The sequence below is a fragment of the Mustela putorius genome, unplaced genomic scaffold, assembly GCF_011764305.1.
Source record: "Mustela putorius furo isolate JIRA1106 unplaced genomic scaffold, ASM1176430v1.1 tig00003909_pilon_pilon_pilon, whole genome shotgun sequence".
Classification (NCBI taxonomy): Eukaryota; Metazoa; Chordata; class Mammalia; order Carnivora; family Mustelidae; genus Mustela; species Mustela putorius.
The window spans coordinates 31,177,175-31,189,258 of record NW_025422057.1 but is presented as its reverse complement, the minus strand read 5'-3'; the positions used below and the strand labels follow the sequence as shown (position 1 = coordinate 31,189,258).

The 12,084-nt window shown below is 36.0% G+C and overlaps 1 protein-coding gene across 1 annotated transcript in view; it reads right to left on the bottom strand.

Moving 5' to 3' along the window:
• The window catches only part of TM9SF3 (transmembrane 9 superfamily member 3), a 70,867-nt gene that overhangs the window by 21,387 nt on the left and 37,396 nt on the right, over window positions 1–12,084 (bottom strand). Inside the window, exons 8-9 of the mRNA XM_045068960.1 lie at window positions 10,256–10,350; window positions 6,285–6,415 (exon numbers count right to left, since the gene is read on the bottom strand). Coding sequence (XP_044924895.1) covers window positions 6,285–6,415; window positions 10,256–10,350 — 226 coding nt within the window. The remainder of the gene's footprint in view (window positions 1–6,284; window positions 6,416–10,255; window positions 10,351–12,084) is intronic.

Sequence of the window (12,084 nt, the reverse complement as noted above, 5' to 3'; positions counted from 1 at the left end):
GTTTATCAAAGGAATGAAAAATCAGTTTATGATTCAAAAATCAATATTAATTGACCATATGACCAGACTAAAAAATGAGTTAATGATTATCTCAAAAGATGTAGAGAAAGCCAGTGCAAAATCCAACCACCATTCAAAACAAACAAACAATCAAACAAACAAAAAACCACTCTCAGCAAATTAGGAGCAGAAGGATTTCATCAACATGAAGGGCATCAGGGCGCCTGGGTGGCTCAGTGGGTTAAAGCCTCTGCTTTCGGCTCAGGTCATGATCCCAGGGTCCTGGGATCGAGCCCCACATCGGGCTCTCTGCTCAACGGTGAGCCTGCTTCCCCCGCTCTCTCTCTGCCTGCCTCTCTGCCTACTTGTGATCTCTGTCAAATAAATAAATAAAATCTTAAAAAAAAAAAAACAAACAAGAAACATGAAGGGCATCTACAAAGAAAAAATACAGGTAATACTTCACTTGATGGCACAAAAGTGGATGCTTTCCCTCCAATAGAAGGACTAAGACAAGAAAGTCTGCCCTCACTGCCTCCCTTCAACACTGCACTTGGAGGTTCTGGCCAGTGTGCAAGAAAAAGAAATAAAGAAGTATACAGATTAGAAAGGTAGAAATGGAAGTGTCTTTACTCACACATAACATAATAATCTATGTAAAAAAATCTTAGGACCCTACAAAAAAAGAAAATAGGATAAATGAGGTTAACAAAGTTGCAAGATGCAAAGCCAATATACAAAAATCAATTGTTTTTAAATACGCCATCAACAAACAATCTAAGTTTGAAATTTTTAAAATGTCATGTACTAATAGAATAAAAGATGTAAATTCAAAAAAGACATACAAAATTTAAGCACTAAAATCTATAAAAGAGAAAAATTAAAAACACCTAAGTGAGTTAAGAGCCATGCTGTATTCTATAAGTTAAAGACTCAATATTGTTGGGGCGCCTGGGTGGCTCAGTGGGTTAAAGCCTCTGCCTTCGGCTCAGGTCATGATCCCAGGGTCCTGGGATCGAGCCCCACATTGGGCTCTCTGCTCAGCAGGGAGCCTGCTTCCTCCTCTCTCTCTACCTGCTTCTCTGCCTACTTGTGATCTCTATCTGTCAAATAAATAAATAAAATCTTAAAAAAAAAAAACCTCAATATTGTTAATATGTCAATTCTTCCCAAATTGATCTATAGATTCAATACAATCCCAAGCAAAATCTCAGTAGGTTTTTTGGTTTTTGTTTTTGTTTTTTTTAAGAAACTGACAAGGTCATTCTAAACTCTACATGGAAATAAGAAGAACTTGAAAATACCAAAACAAAGTTGAAAAAGAACTGATTTCAAAACTTATTATAAATCTATAGTAATCAAGACAGTGTGACACTGGCAGAAAAACATGACAAATTAATCCATGAAAGAGAACAGAAAGTTCAAAAATAGATCCACATTAAATGACAAAAATACTAAGTCAATTCAGTGAAGAAAGCATAACTTTTTCAACAAATGGTGTTGAAACTAAATAACCATAAGCAAAACAAAATAAAACCCTTAACTCTTAACTCATACAATAAACAAAACTAACTAAAAATAAAATCACTGATCTTAAATAGATCATACTTAAGAGTCCAAACTATAAAATTTCCAGAAGAAAATACAGGAGAAAAGCTTATTGATCTCTACTTTGGCAAAGGACAGAAAAGTACAAACTATAAAGAAAAAAAAATTAATTAGACTTAATTACTTTTGCTCTTCAAAAGATACTCAAGAGAATGAAAAGTCAAGCCACAAAATGGGAGAATATATTTCCAAAATAACTATAAGGCAAAGGACTATTACAGACAATAAACAAAGAACTTTTCTACTCAACAAGATAACCTACTAAAAACAAGCCGAAGATTACAACATTCATTAAAATATAAAGAGATGACAAATAAGCACATAAAAGTATCTTCAATATGATTAGTTTTTAGGAAAATGCATATTAAAACCACAATGAGACAACAGTATGTATCCACTTGAATGACTAAAACTAAAAAGACTGACCACATCAAAGTGCTAGAGATCATGTGGAGCAACTGGAACTCTTATACAATACTAGTGGGAATGTAAAATGATGAAACCACTGTGGAAAAGTTTAGTGGTTTCTTCTTTACTTTTTTTTTTTTTTTTTTACTGTAGTTGACACACCCAATCTCACATTCTTTTTCAACTTAATCATCAAATCATAATGCCTTTATACAAATCATTAACAATTATTTGAACTGGCCAAAGTCAAAAGTCTACCGGAAAAGAGTATGTAACATATTATCAGGAATATCATCCCAATTCTTTAATTATATAATTATTTCATTACACATCAACCTGACTGTACTGTTCACCTACATTTCTCTATCTTGTCCAAGATCAATACTTTATATTCCTTTATTCTTCTCTACTAAAACGTACCAAAAAGGGAAATGAAGTTGTTCTAGCATTTTCGTTTTAATAAACCCATAATAGCTCTTAATGTTCATTATTTCTGTGATTTAAAAGATAAATTTTAATAATATTCTAAAATCTCGTGCTTTATCAAGTTCACATTTTATAAGGCAGAATCCACTTTTTTCCTTTCCCTCTGGAAAAGTAAGTTTGCTTATGTCCAGTTACATAGTGCTTCTGTTCCCTTACACAGTTATTTCAAACACTACTTATCAGCATGATCTTCAGTATATCTAGTCACTTACATAAGCAGCAGACTAAACAGCTAAGGTAGCTGGCTACTCCTGTACCATCAATCAATCTCCTTATCTGTCTTAGGCTTCACTATCCCCTTATCAGGGACTATTTTCCTCTTATTTTTTCTTGTTTAAAGGCTATTTTTTAATGAATAGAAAGAGAAAGACTGGCTTAGAGCCATTCTTCTTTCACTCTGTTATGTCACTGATCCTATGTAATGAGCCTGTGGTCTTGCTATGAAAGTATCTTTACAAATTCTTGTCTTAGCATTTGTCAGAAGTTCAGGTTGGTTAACAGAGTTTTTCTAACACTATTTTTACAGATCTTTATTATTCTTTTACACTTAGGTATACTGTATTCTCACAAACTTTGAGAGATCATAAAATCTTGGCCTCCACTGTTTCCTCACTGTGGTATTCTGATCACATATCATGAATTTCATTTTTGAGAGCCTCCAATTGTTAAAGCCATTTTCCCAGTTATGGTCCAAGACTTGGATCATGAAAGAGCATTTCCCTAAATATTTGTGAAATATGATTTTCTAAAACCGATGGCATATTTCTGATAATGTTCAAGATGTCCCCCACCCAAAATAAAACAGACCTGAAGATGACAGATACAACACGGTTCACCCATGACTGCTGTTTCTTCTCTACCAACTATTCTAACCACGGAGAGAAAAAACAATAAAGTACAATAAGTCAAGGATTTATCAGTACATGCTGAGCTTAATACTAGACTAGAGATAAGGTTATTAGTTCCTATGCTATTCTGTAACTTTGAGTTTTAAAACTCTGCAACTGCTCCTTTGTCCCTTGAAACCCTATAATAACATCAAACCTAGGATCTGAGATTTACAGCCCACAGATTTCATGCCTTAAAACTTGTTTTCAGAACATCCTGAGAAATCCCTCCTCATTCCCAAGAAACTCTCACAGGACCAAAAACTCTGGGTATAACACCTAAATCATTCTTTTATAAGGTCCCCCAAAAAGAAGGTTTTATCTTCTCAGAATCAATCTGATTTCTAGTACATGCTCTCCCCTGTAGCCAGGACAGACCTCTGGCCAGAACACTCCAACTTCTGGAGAGTCTCTGGAGAGTCCATGACCCCAGATTTCATTTAAATGCTCTCTTTAGTCTTCTTGTAATACTCTCTTGACTTTAGGCACCATCCCTTAAACCTAGGGCAGTAGATATCAGCTCAGATTATTACCACCACCCTCTACTTTTATCTTTATTAAGCTAAGAAAATTGATAATTGTTCAAGTTTAATCTGACTTGGATTTAACAGCTTTTATGTGTAATTTGGTACACTTGAGCAAAGAAGCTGGAGTCTGAAGATAAACCTTGCCCACTTTCAGTCTTATCTTGGGCTAGTCTTGATGATAAGAGTAGTATTCCAATAAAATTCGAGATCCCAGTGGGCAAAATCCCTATTATTCAGGTGCCTCGACAGGGCAAGTCAGAAGCCTAAAGTCACTTTTACCAAGGTTGGCTTAAACTTTCACTGTGGAATATCTGAGAAAACAGAGTACTAGAGACAAGATCACCCAAAGAAATGGTTCGATGTCCAAGTGATCGAAGGAATGGAGGACTGAAACAGCTAAGCCTTGGGGAAGAGCAAATAAGAATATCTGAAGACTGATTTGCAAACCAGAAGTTCAGTTAAGTAGGGGCATCCAGCTTCTCAGAAACGTATGCTCTGGGAGCCTCTCAGCTGACAGATCCATCCACAGATGCTGGGAACTAGAATCAGGTAAACACCAGTGATTGGATTTAAAGAAAATCTTTAAAAAATTAAAAAATATAATTTTTAATTGGCTTAGGATGAAGCCGTGAGCACTGAAATTATTAAAATTCCCAAGGATTCTAATGTGTACGCAGGGTTGAGAACCGTTGAATTAATGAGACAATACAACCACTTCCTTCATAATGTCAGTAAGTCAAATAACTAAAAATACGAGTTTCGGTAGTTAAACACTTAATGAACAACTAGGTCAAACATTAACTCAAGTTCTTAAGTTTCATGTTCTAAACAAATTTTGATACTTTTAAAAGGAGAAAAAAAATGTTAGTGCACACATCTGATTAAAACTTGAGGGCAATGGGAGTATCTTTCACTTAGCATTCCTTCACTCCAAATTAGAATGCAACTTAAGAACATGGTATTCTAGGAGCCTGCTAAACACCAAGAGCCATTCTTTTATATGCCACAGACCAATTTTATAAACCTTCTCTGGCTTAGTATGGAGCCTGGAACTATATTCTAGTAGTTATTAAGTTATCTAAAGGCAAATTACATTGACTATTAACATTTAAAACTGCATTTAAGAGTGGTAAAATTTATAATTTTAGTAAAATGAAGCAACTTTAAAATATCATTTTCACCACATCAATTCAATGAGGAAAATTATAGCAGAATCTGAATTTTCATTTTTAAAACACTATGAAAGTAATTAATTCAGCACATCATCTTTAAGAAGTCCCTAACTCCTTATAGATACTTTCTGATGGCCTGGAAGTACTATTAAGTAAATTATTTTCCAGTTCTGAATATAATTAATTACTTTACCCTATCACTCACTTCGGCTTGTAAAAAACAACAACAAAAAAAACCCCAAGCAAACAAACAAACAAACAAAAAAACTTCTTCAATTTTGAGGCAATTTTCAAAAATATCCCTAATTAAGAAGTATCAAAGATTCAGTAAAAGTATATATCCAATGTCTTTGAAAAACCTGGATTATAAAGCAAAATCATCTGGAACTTTTGTGAAAGCATTTGATAACTCCCACATAGCTAAAAGAAAACCAAAATAAGATTAAAATTCAGAAAGAGTCCAGTTACAGTGCTGCCATGATCTGTATGATCTTGACCAAATTACACAGCCTCTCTGAAAAGCAGTAACCATCCTGCACCTTGCACACATGTGTATATGGGCAACACATGTTTCTACCCTGTACATTAAAACTAAAGTCTACTCCAGGCCAAAAACTCTGTTTCTAGTAAAAAGGTAACAACAGGAGAAATTTGGAAACTGTGAGTTACCTCTGTAAAGCACTGGTATATATCTGTGTTACAGTTTTACTGTAGTTAAAAAATCTAAAATATTTCCAAGTCTGTAATTAAAGGTAAAATAATGAGATAGGATATTAATGTCCAAAGTAACACATATTATCAATATAAATGTTTAATGAGATTCTAAAAATAAGTACACTGCTACTGAAAAAAGAAAATGTGTTCTGGAGAAGATTCACTACCTAATTCAACCAACGCACCCACCTATCACCTTAAAATACACTCCTTTCTTTATTCTTCTACAATGTAGTCACCAGTTTCTCCCATCTCTGATAAAAGGCATAGTATTCTCCTGTCATACTTTTAAGTTGGACTTTCACTTTACTGGCTCACAGAATGAAGAAAAAAATCTTCTTCACCTAACTTTCCAGGACTGAGCAGGGACTGGCTGCAAATACCAAACCTCTTCTTAGTAAGAGTTACTTCAGAGAGACAGCAGGCCTCATATCCGAACATTTGCATTTTTCCAGTTTCAAAGTAAGATTCAAGCAACTTACCATTGTCCCAAAAGGAATGGCTCTTGAAGCATGGTAATAAATGGCTATAAAATTGATGAAGAAGGCAGTGCCACACACCATAGCTGGGATAAGAAATGCCCCAATAAACATCTGCTTTATCCATCTCCTTCCTGAAAGAAAAAGGAAACAATGAAAATCAGAGGTGGGGAGGGGGAGAGTCATATATTGATGTTTATAAGGTACCCAACTGTTTTTAGCATCAAATTATTTATTTAAAATTCTAATGTACAGGCACCTGGGTGGCTCAGTCAGTTAAGTGTCTGCCTTCGGCTCAGGTCATGGTCCCAGGGTCCTGGGATCGAGCCCCCACATCAGGCTCCCTGCTCCCACTCCCCCTGCTTGTGTTCCCTTTCTCACTGTGTCTCTGCCAAATAAATAAATAAAATCTTAAATAAATAAATAAATAAAATTCTAATATAAAGATCTTAAAATCTGCCACTCTAATAATTGTTTTAGAACAATGGCTAATAAAGACCAGTCTAGCTATGCAAGTATGTCCGGTGAAAATATAGCTTTTGAAGTGGGTATACTGGAAAAGAACAACGGACTATGGTAAAATATTTCAGTGTTCTGTCCTGACCCCGCCACTGGACTGCTGTGAACTTTGGTAAGTCACTCAATCTTGCCAGTCTACAAGATGGCCTAAAAAGATGTTTCCAAACTAGTACTGGGAGTCCAGGAGCTTCCTAGAGGTGCCCATGAAGTCACCGGTGAAGGAAGAGCCCCAAGTCCTGCTTCAACAAGAACAAGTCCATTTTCAACAGTTTTACATATTAGAGTTTCATGTAAGCTTTAAAAAGGAAAAAAAAAAATGGTGTAAGGGGTCTCTAAATTTACTTCTAGCTGTAATTATGATTATAAGCATATATTTACATTTATTTGTTTCAAAAGGGAAAAAATAGGGCACCTGGGTGGCTCAGTTGGTTAGGCGTCTGCCTTTGGCTCAAGTCATGATCCAGGGTCCTGGGATGGAGCCCCACATCAGGCTCCCTGCTGAGCAGGGAGTCTGCTTCTCCCTCTCCCTCTGCTCCTCTACCTCTGCTTATGTTCTCTCTCCCTCACTTTCTCAAATAAATAAATAAAATCTTTTTAAAAAGTGGGGGAACAACAGTGTGCATCTCACGAGCTCTCTCTCAGTCATTAAAACTATAGACTTATAAGTTTCACTATTTCTTTTCTTTCTTTCTTTCCTTCTTTTTTAAAATTCAGGTCTTGAGGGGTGCTGAGTGGTTCAGTCAGTTAAGCGTCTGCCTTCGGCTCAGGTCATGATTCTGGAGTCCAGGGATGGAACCCCACATCCAGCTCCCTGATTGGGAGGGAGTCTGCTTCTCCCTCTGCCTGCTGCTCCCTGTGCTTGCGCTCTATCGCTCTCTTGTTCTATCTCGAATAAATAAATAAAATCTTAAAACAATAAAACAAAATTCGGGTCTTGAATTCACGACCCTGAGATCAAGACCTGAGCTGAAACCAAGAGTTGGACACACTTAACCAACTCAGCCACTCAGGCACCCCAGTTTCACTATTTCTTTGTATCTCTCTGTATTGCCAAAATTCTGTTCAGTGAGCATGTTACTTAAATAATCAAAGAAAGGAAACTATGTCAATTTTAAACTCTGCAATAAAAAATTCTAGATGATGTTTGTATTGATCAAGAGAGTAACACAGAGCTATCTTTCCAGTATAGCAGAGTGTACAAGCAAGAGCACTACCAAGGAAACACCTGCATACCGCTCAGGAACAAAACACAAAAATTTCCTACTGGATCACTATTAGAATTCAATCCCACAACCAAAACCAATAGGGACCTAAATAGGAAGTATGATAAGCAAAACAAGCAATACCCTAACTTCTGTTTTGTCCTATGTAAAGCTCTTTTAAACATCTATCTCATAGAATTACTATCCCAAACTTTGACATTCCTCCAGAAAAATTCCTTGATTCTGAACTTTCAACTCTATTTTATTTCTTTCTCAGGTAAGTTTCAAGAGCCCCTCCTTTCCACATAAAGACTCAGTATTTAGCATTTGAACAACACAAAAAGGGTAGCAATTACAGTATTATTTTCCTCTTTAATTCTAACTCTTTTCTAGCACTCTCTTTTCCTATACTTTTCATTATCTTCTTGGATTCACATATGTATTTATAAATTTCATATTCAATCCTATTACTTCTTTCCCTCCAAAATCAAAAAGAATCACACATTCCACTGGGTACAGTTAGAAGCCCAGACATCTGCATTGTGTTCCCTGCTGCTCACCACACCCTTGGATATTTTGGTCAAGTTCCAGGCTACCTCTAGCTTTAAATTGGGTCTGGAGGATTATCCAGTACCTTGAGGACAACATGGAGACCTTGAGTTTCAAGATAACCTTGAGATAACTCTAAAAAATTCTTGACTTTCTGGGTTGATCTCTAACATTGACCTGGTATTTAGGGATCACTCAGACAAAAATATTAGTATATGACCAGACCTTCCAAGGGGCTGTCAATCAGATAATAACCTTTAGGGGCACCTGGGTGGCTAGTGAGTTAAGCATCCAACTCTTGATTTCAGCTCAAGTCATGATCTGAGGGTCATGAGATAGAGCCCCATGTCAGGCTCCATGCTGGGTATGGAGCCTGCTTAAGATTCTCTCTCTCCCCCTCTCTGTGCCCCTCCCCCAACCACCACCCGACCTGTGCACTCTCTTTATCTCCAAAATAATAAAAAAAAAAGAGTTAAGTTTGGCTGTGTTCTTAACTTGTAATCAATTTATGTCCAAGTACGAATAAATTTCCTGTTTTAAACAATTTGTTTCTGCTATGGAGATTTTTCTGGAGGCCACAGCTTAACTAGTTTCCAGGTCATATTCAAAGCAGAAGTTAACTTTGGCATCCTTAGTTCCTAAGGATGGTAGCCCCATATAAGACCTGTTTCCCATATCTGAAGGTAAAATACAGACACTGAACAGATAACTAAAATAATTAATCCATAATGATGCTCCCTCAGGCAATCTGAAGAACTATTTATACTGAAGGTACATACCACATTAAGTCTCGGAGGACCAATAAAAAAAGCAATGGTAAACCAGGATACCCTGGAGGAATTTTAAATGATCCTATGTATGCTCTGAGTGCCAATAACCTATAAGTCTAGTTGCCAAAAGGCAGGATTCCTTAATGCTGATTGCTTAGGATGAGTTGGGAAAATCACACAAGAAAGTCTCTATCCTTAGGAATACAATTTTAAGGTCTTTCAACAGCCCTTCATTCATAAACTGAAATATGCAAATCTACTACTTCCAGTACTTTTCTGATCCTAGTCACAGGGAAAACAAAAATAACCTGAAGACCCTCGAGTGCCATCAAAGAAAGAAACACCAAGGAGCAGTACCTTTGTTTATCCCCCATCATTTGCAGATGACAATAGGAAAGAAGGAAGGGTGTATTTAAGATGAAATGCTCTTGGCAAGATTATGACACAGAATAACAGAAATCTTTGTGCAGGATCCTTTGATAAATATTTAAGAGTCAACAGAAATAAAGAGCTCTCCTTCCTACTCTCCTTCCAGTCCAGACACTTTAACCATAGCCATTAAATGTGCCTTTATATCCAGCTGTAATGCTATGCAGTCTGCATGGAAGCCTCCCATGGAGCACATCTAGGGAGTTAGGCACCTCAAAGCAAAATAGTATCAATAACTTGAACACATACTCTTTCCCATGTGTTCCTCAGGGCTAACTTCACAGCAGACAATGGAGAAAATCTTATTAATTATTCATAATTTTCAGAAACAAAATGCAGGGATTCCATAAAAGATAGACCACAGAGCAGGTTTGGTGGAGATTATGTGAAACAGGATAACAAAGTCTTTTACAATGGCTGATCTGTCCCTTTTAAATTCCAAATACCTAGTAGTAAAATATTAGCATCAGGAATTAAAAATACAAAGTGATAACTTGTAAGTTACCTCCTTGTCTGGCATACAGACTTCCTCCAAAATAACCATTCACTGGAGATGTAGCAGCATAGACAAATATGGCTGTACTAAGCATTGATCCCCTCCTAAAAAGGCGAAACAACATATGTGGTAAGTTAAAGCCAGCAATTTAAAGAAAATATCACCGAGTCTATCACATTAACATTAGTTTAATTTCAAAGATAAATTTAACAGGAACACAAAAAATATCATCCTGGACTGTAAAAAATCTCCAAAGGTTGCCTGGTGAATGAATTTCTAGTTAATATTGCACAAGCTGATACTCATTTTTTTAATCTGCAGTTAAATTTCATAATATAGTCTAAACAAATACTTCGTATTTCTTTGGCAAAAATATTAGAAGCTGGCACTAAAATTGTTTTGCAACCCTGTAAACCAATCACATCATACGGATAGGAATATTCAGCTGTTAAGAAAAATAATTAGAATATTTCCCTTTATAATTTAATTGCTTAAGATTCTTGCCCACTGATAGAAATGAAAAATAAAGTAGAAGTTATATAGTCTATATTAGTGATATTACTTTAAATAGTATAACACTGAGACTTCCTATCCCATTTTCCTTATACTATTAAAAATTATTTTTTAAAAATCCATAGGTCCACAAATCAACATTAACCCAAATCAACAATTTTTTCTTTCTTCCTTCCTTTTTTTTTTGGAGAGGGAGAGAGCAGGGAGGGAGGGACAGAAGGAGAGAAAGAATCTTAAGCAGTCTCCACACCCAGGGCAGAGCCCAACTCAGGGCTCCATCTCACGACCCTGAGACCATAAACCAAACTGAAATTAAGAGTCAGACACTTAACTGAATGAGCTATCCAGGCACCCCTCAGATCAACAATTTCTAACTTCATCTTCCACTAATGACATCTAGAGAATTCAGACCAACTCTCCTGTTAAATAAAACTGAATAAAATATTTTATTTTTTTTTTTAAGATTTTATTTCTTTACTTGACAGAGAGAGAGAGATCACAAGTAGGCAGAGAGGCAGGAGGGGGTGGGGGGGAAGCAGGCTCCCTGCTGAGCAGAGCCTGATGCAGGGCTCAATCCCAGGACCCTGAGACCATGATCTAAGCTGAAGGCAGAGGCTTAATCCACTGAGCCACCACCCAGGGACCCCTGAACAAAATATTTTAAATGCCTAATTGCAAAGACAAATATTAAGATGACAAGTGACTATCATTTGCCATAATATAGAAATGTACTTAAACCACTAATAGTAAAGACTAATTTTGAAACTCTGCATAACTAGGAAGGTAAAATAATGTCTGTAGAAAGAACATATAATCTCCCCAGTCTGAGCTAAAGAATATTCTTTTAAAGAGAATTTACAAGAACATCACACTCATGTGTGTACTGGGAAGATACACAATTTTCATAAATTAACCACCTTCCAAATTAAAAAAATTATTGTATTTCACTGTATACCTATGTAGAATACAAAGATTTCATATAGTTTTGAAATAAGTAGCACTCCTCCGCATAAACAGCTACACTCAACTTCTTAAAGTGGGTATGATACCTAATAGTTAAAATATTATAGTGTTTAATTTCTGCCAATATATAGCTAAATATAAATGTGGCAGTAATTTAAGAATATATCATTCCCATGTTTCAAATCGTTAAGTCTCAGGGCACTTAATGGACTCAATCAATAGAACACGTGACTCTGGGTTTGAGGGTCCTAAGTTTGAATCCCATGTTGAGTACAGATCCTACCTTAAAAAGAAAAGAAAAGAAAAGAAAAAAAGTTAAAAGATTGTGGGTCTCAAAGTTTTTAAAAGCAAAATTTGTCTTT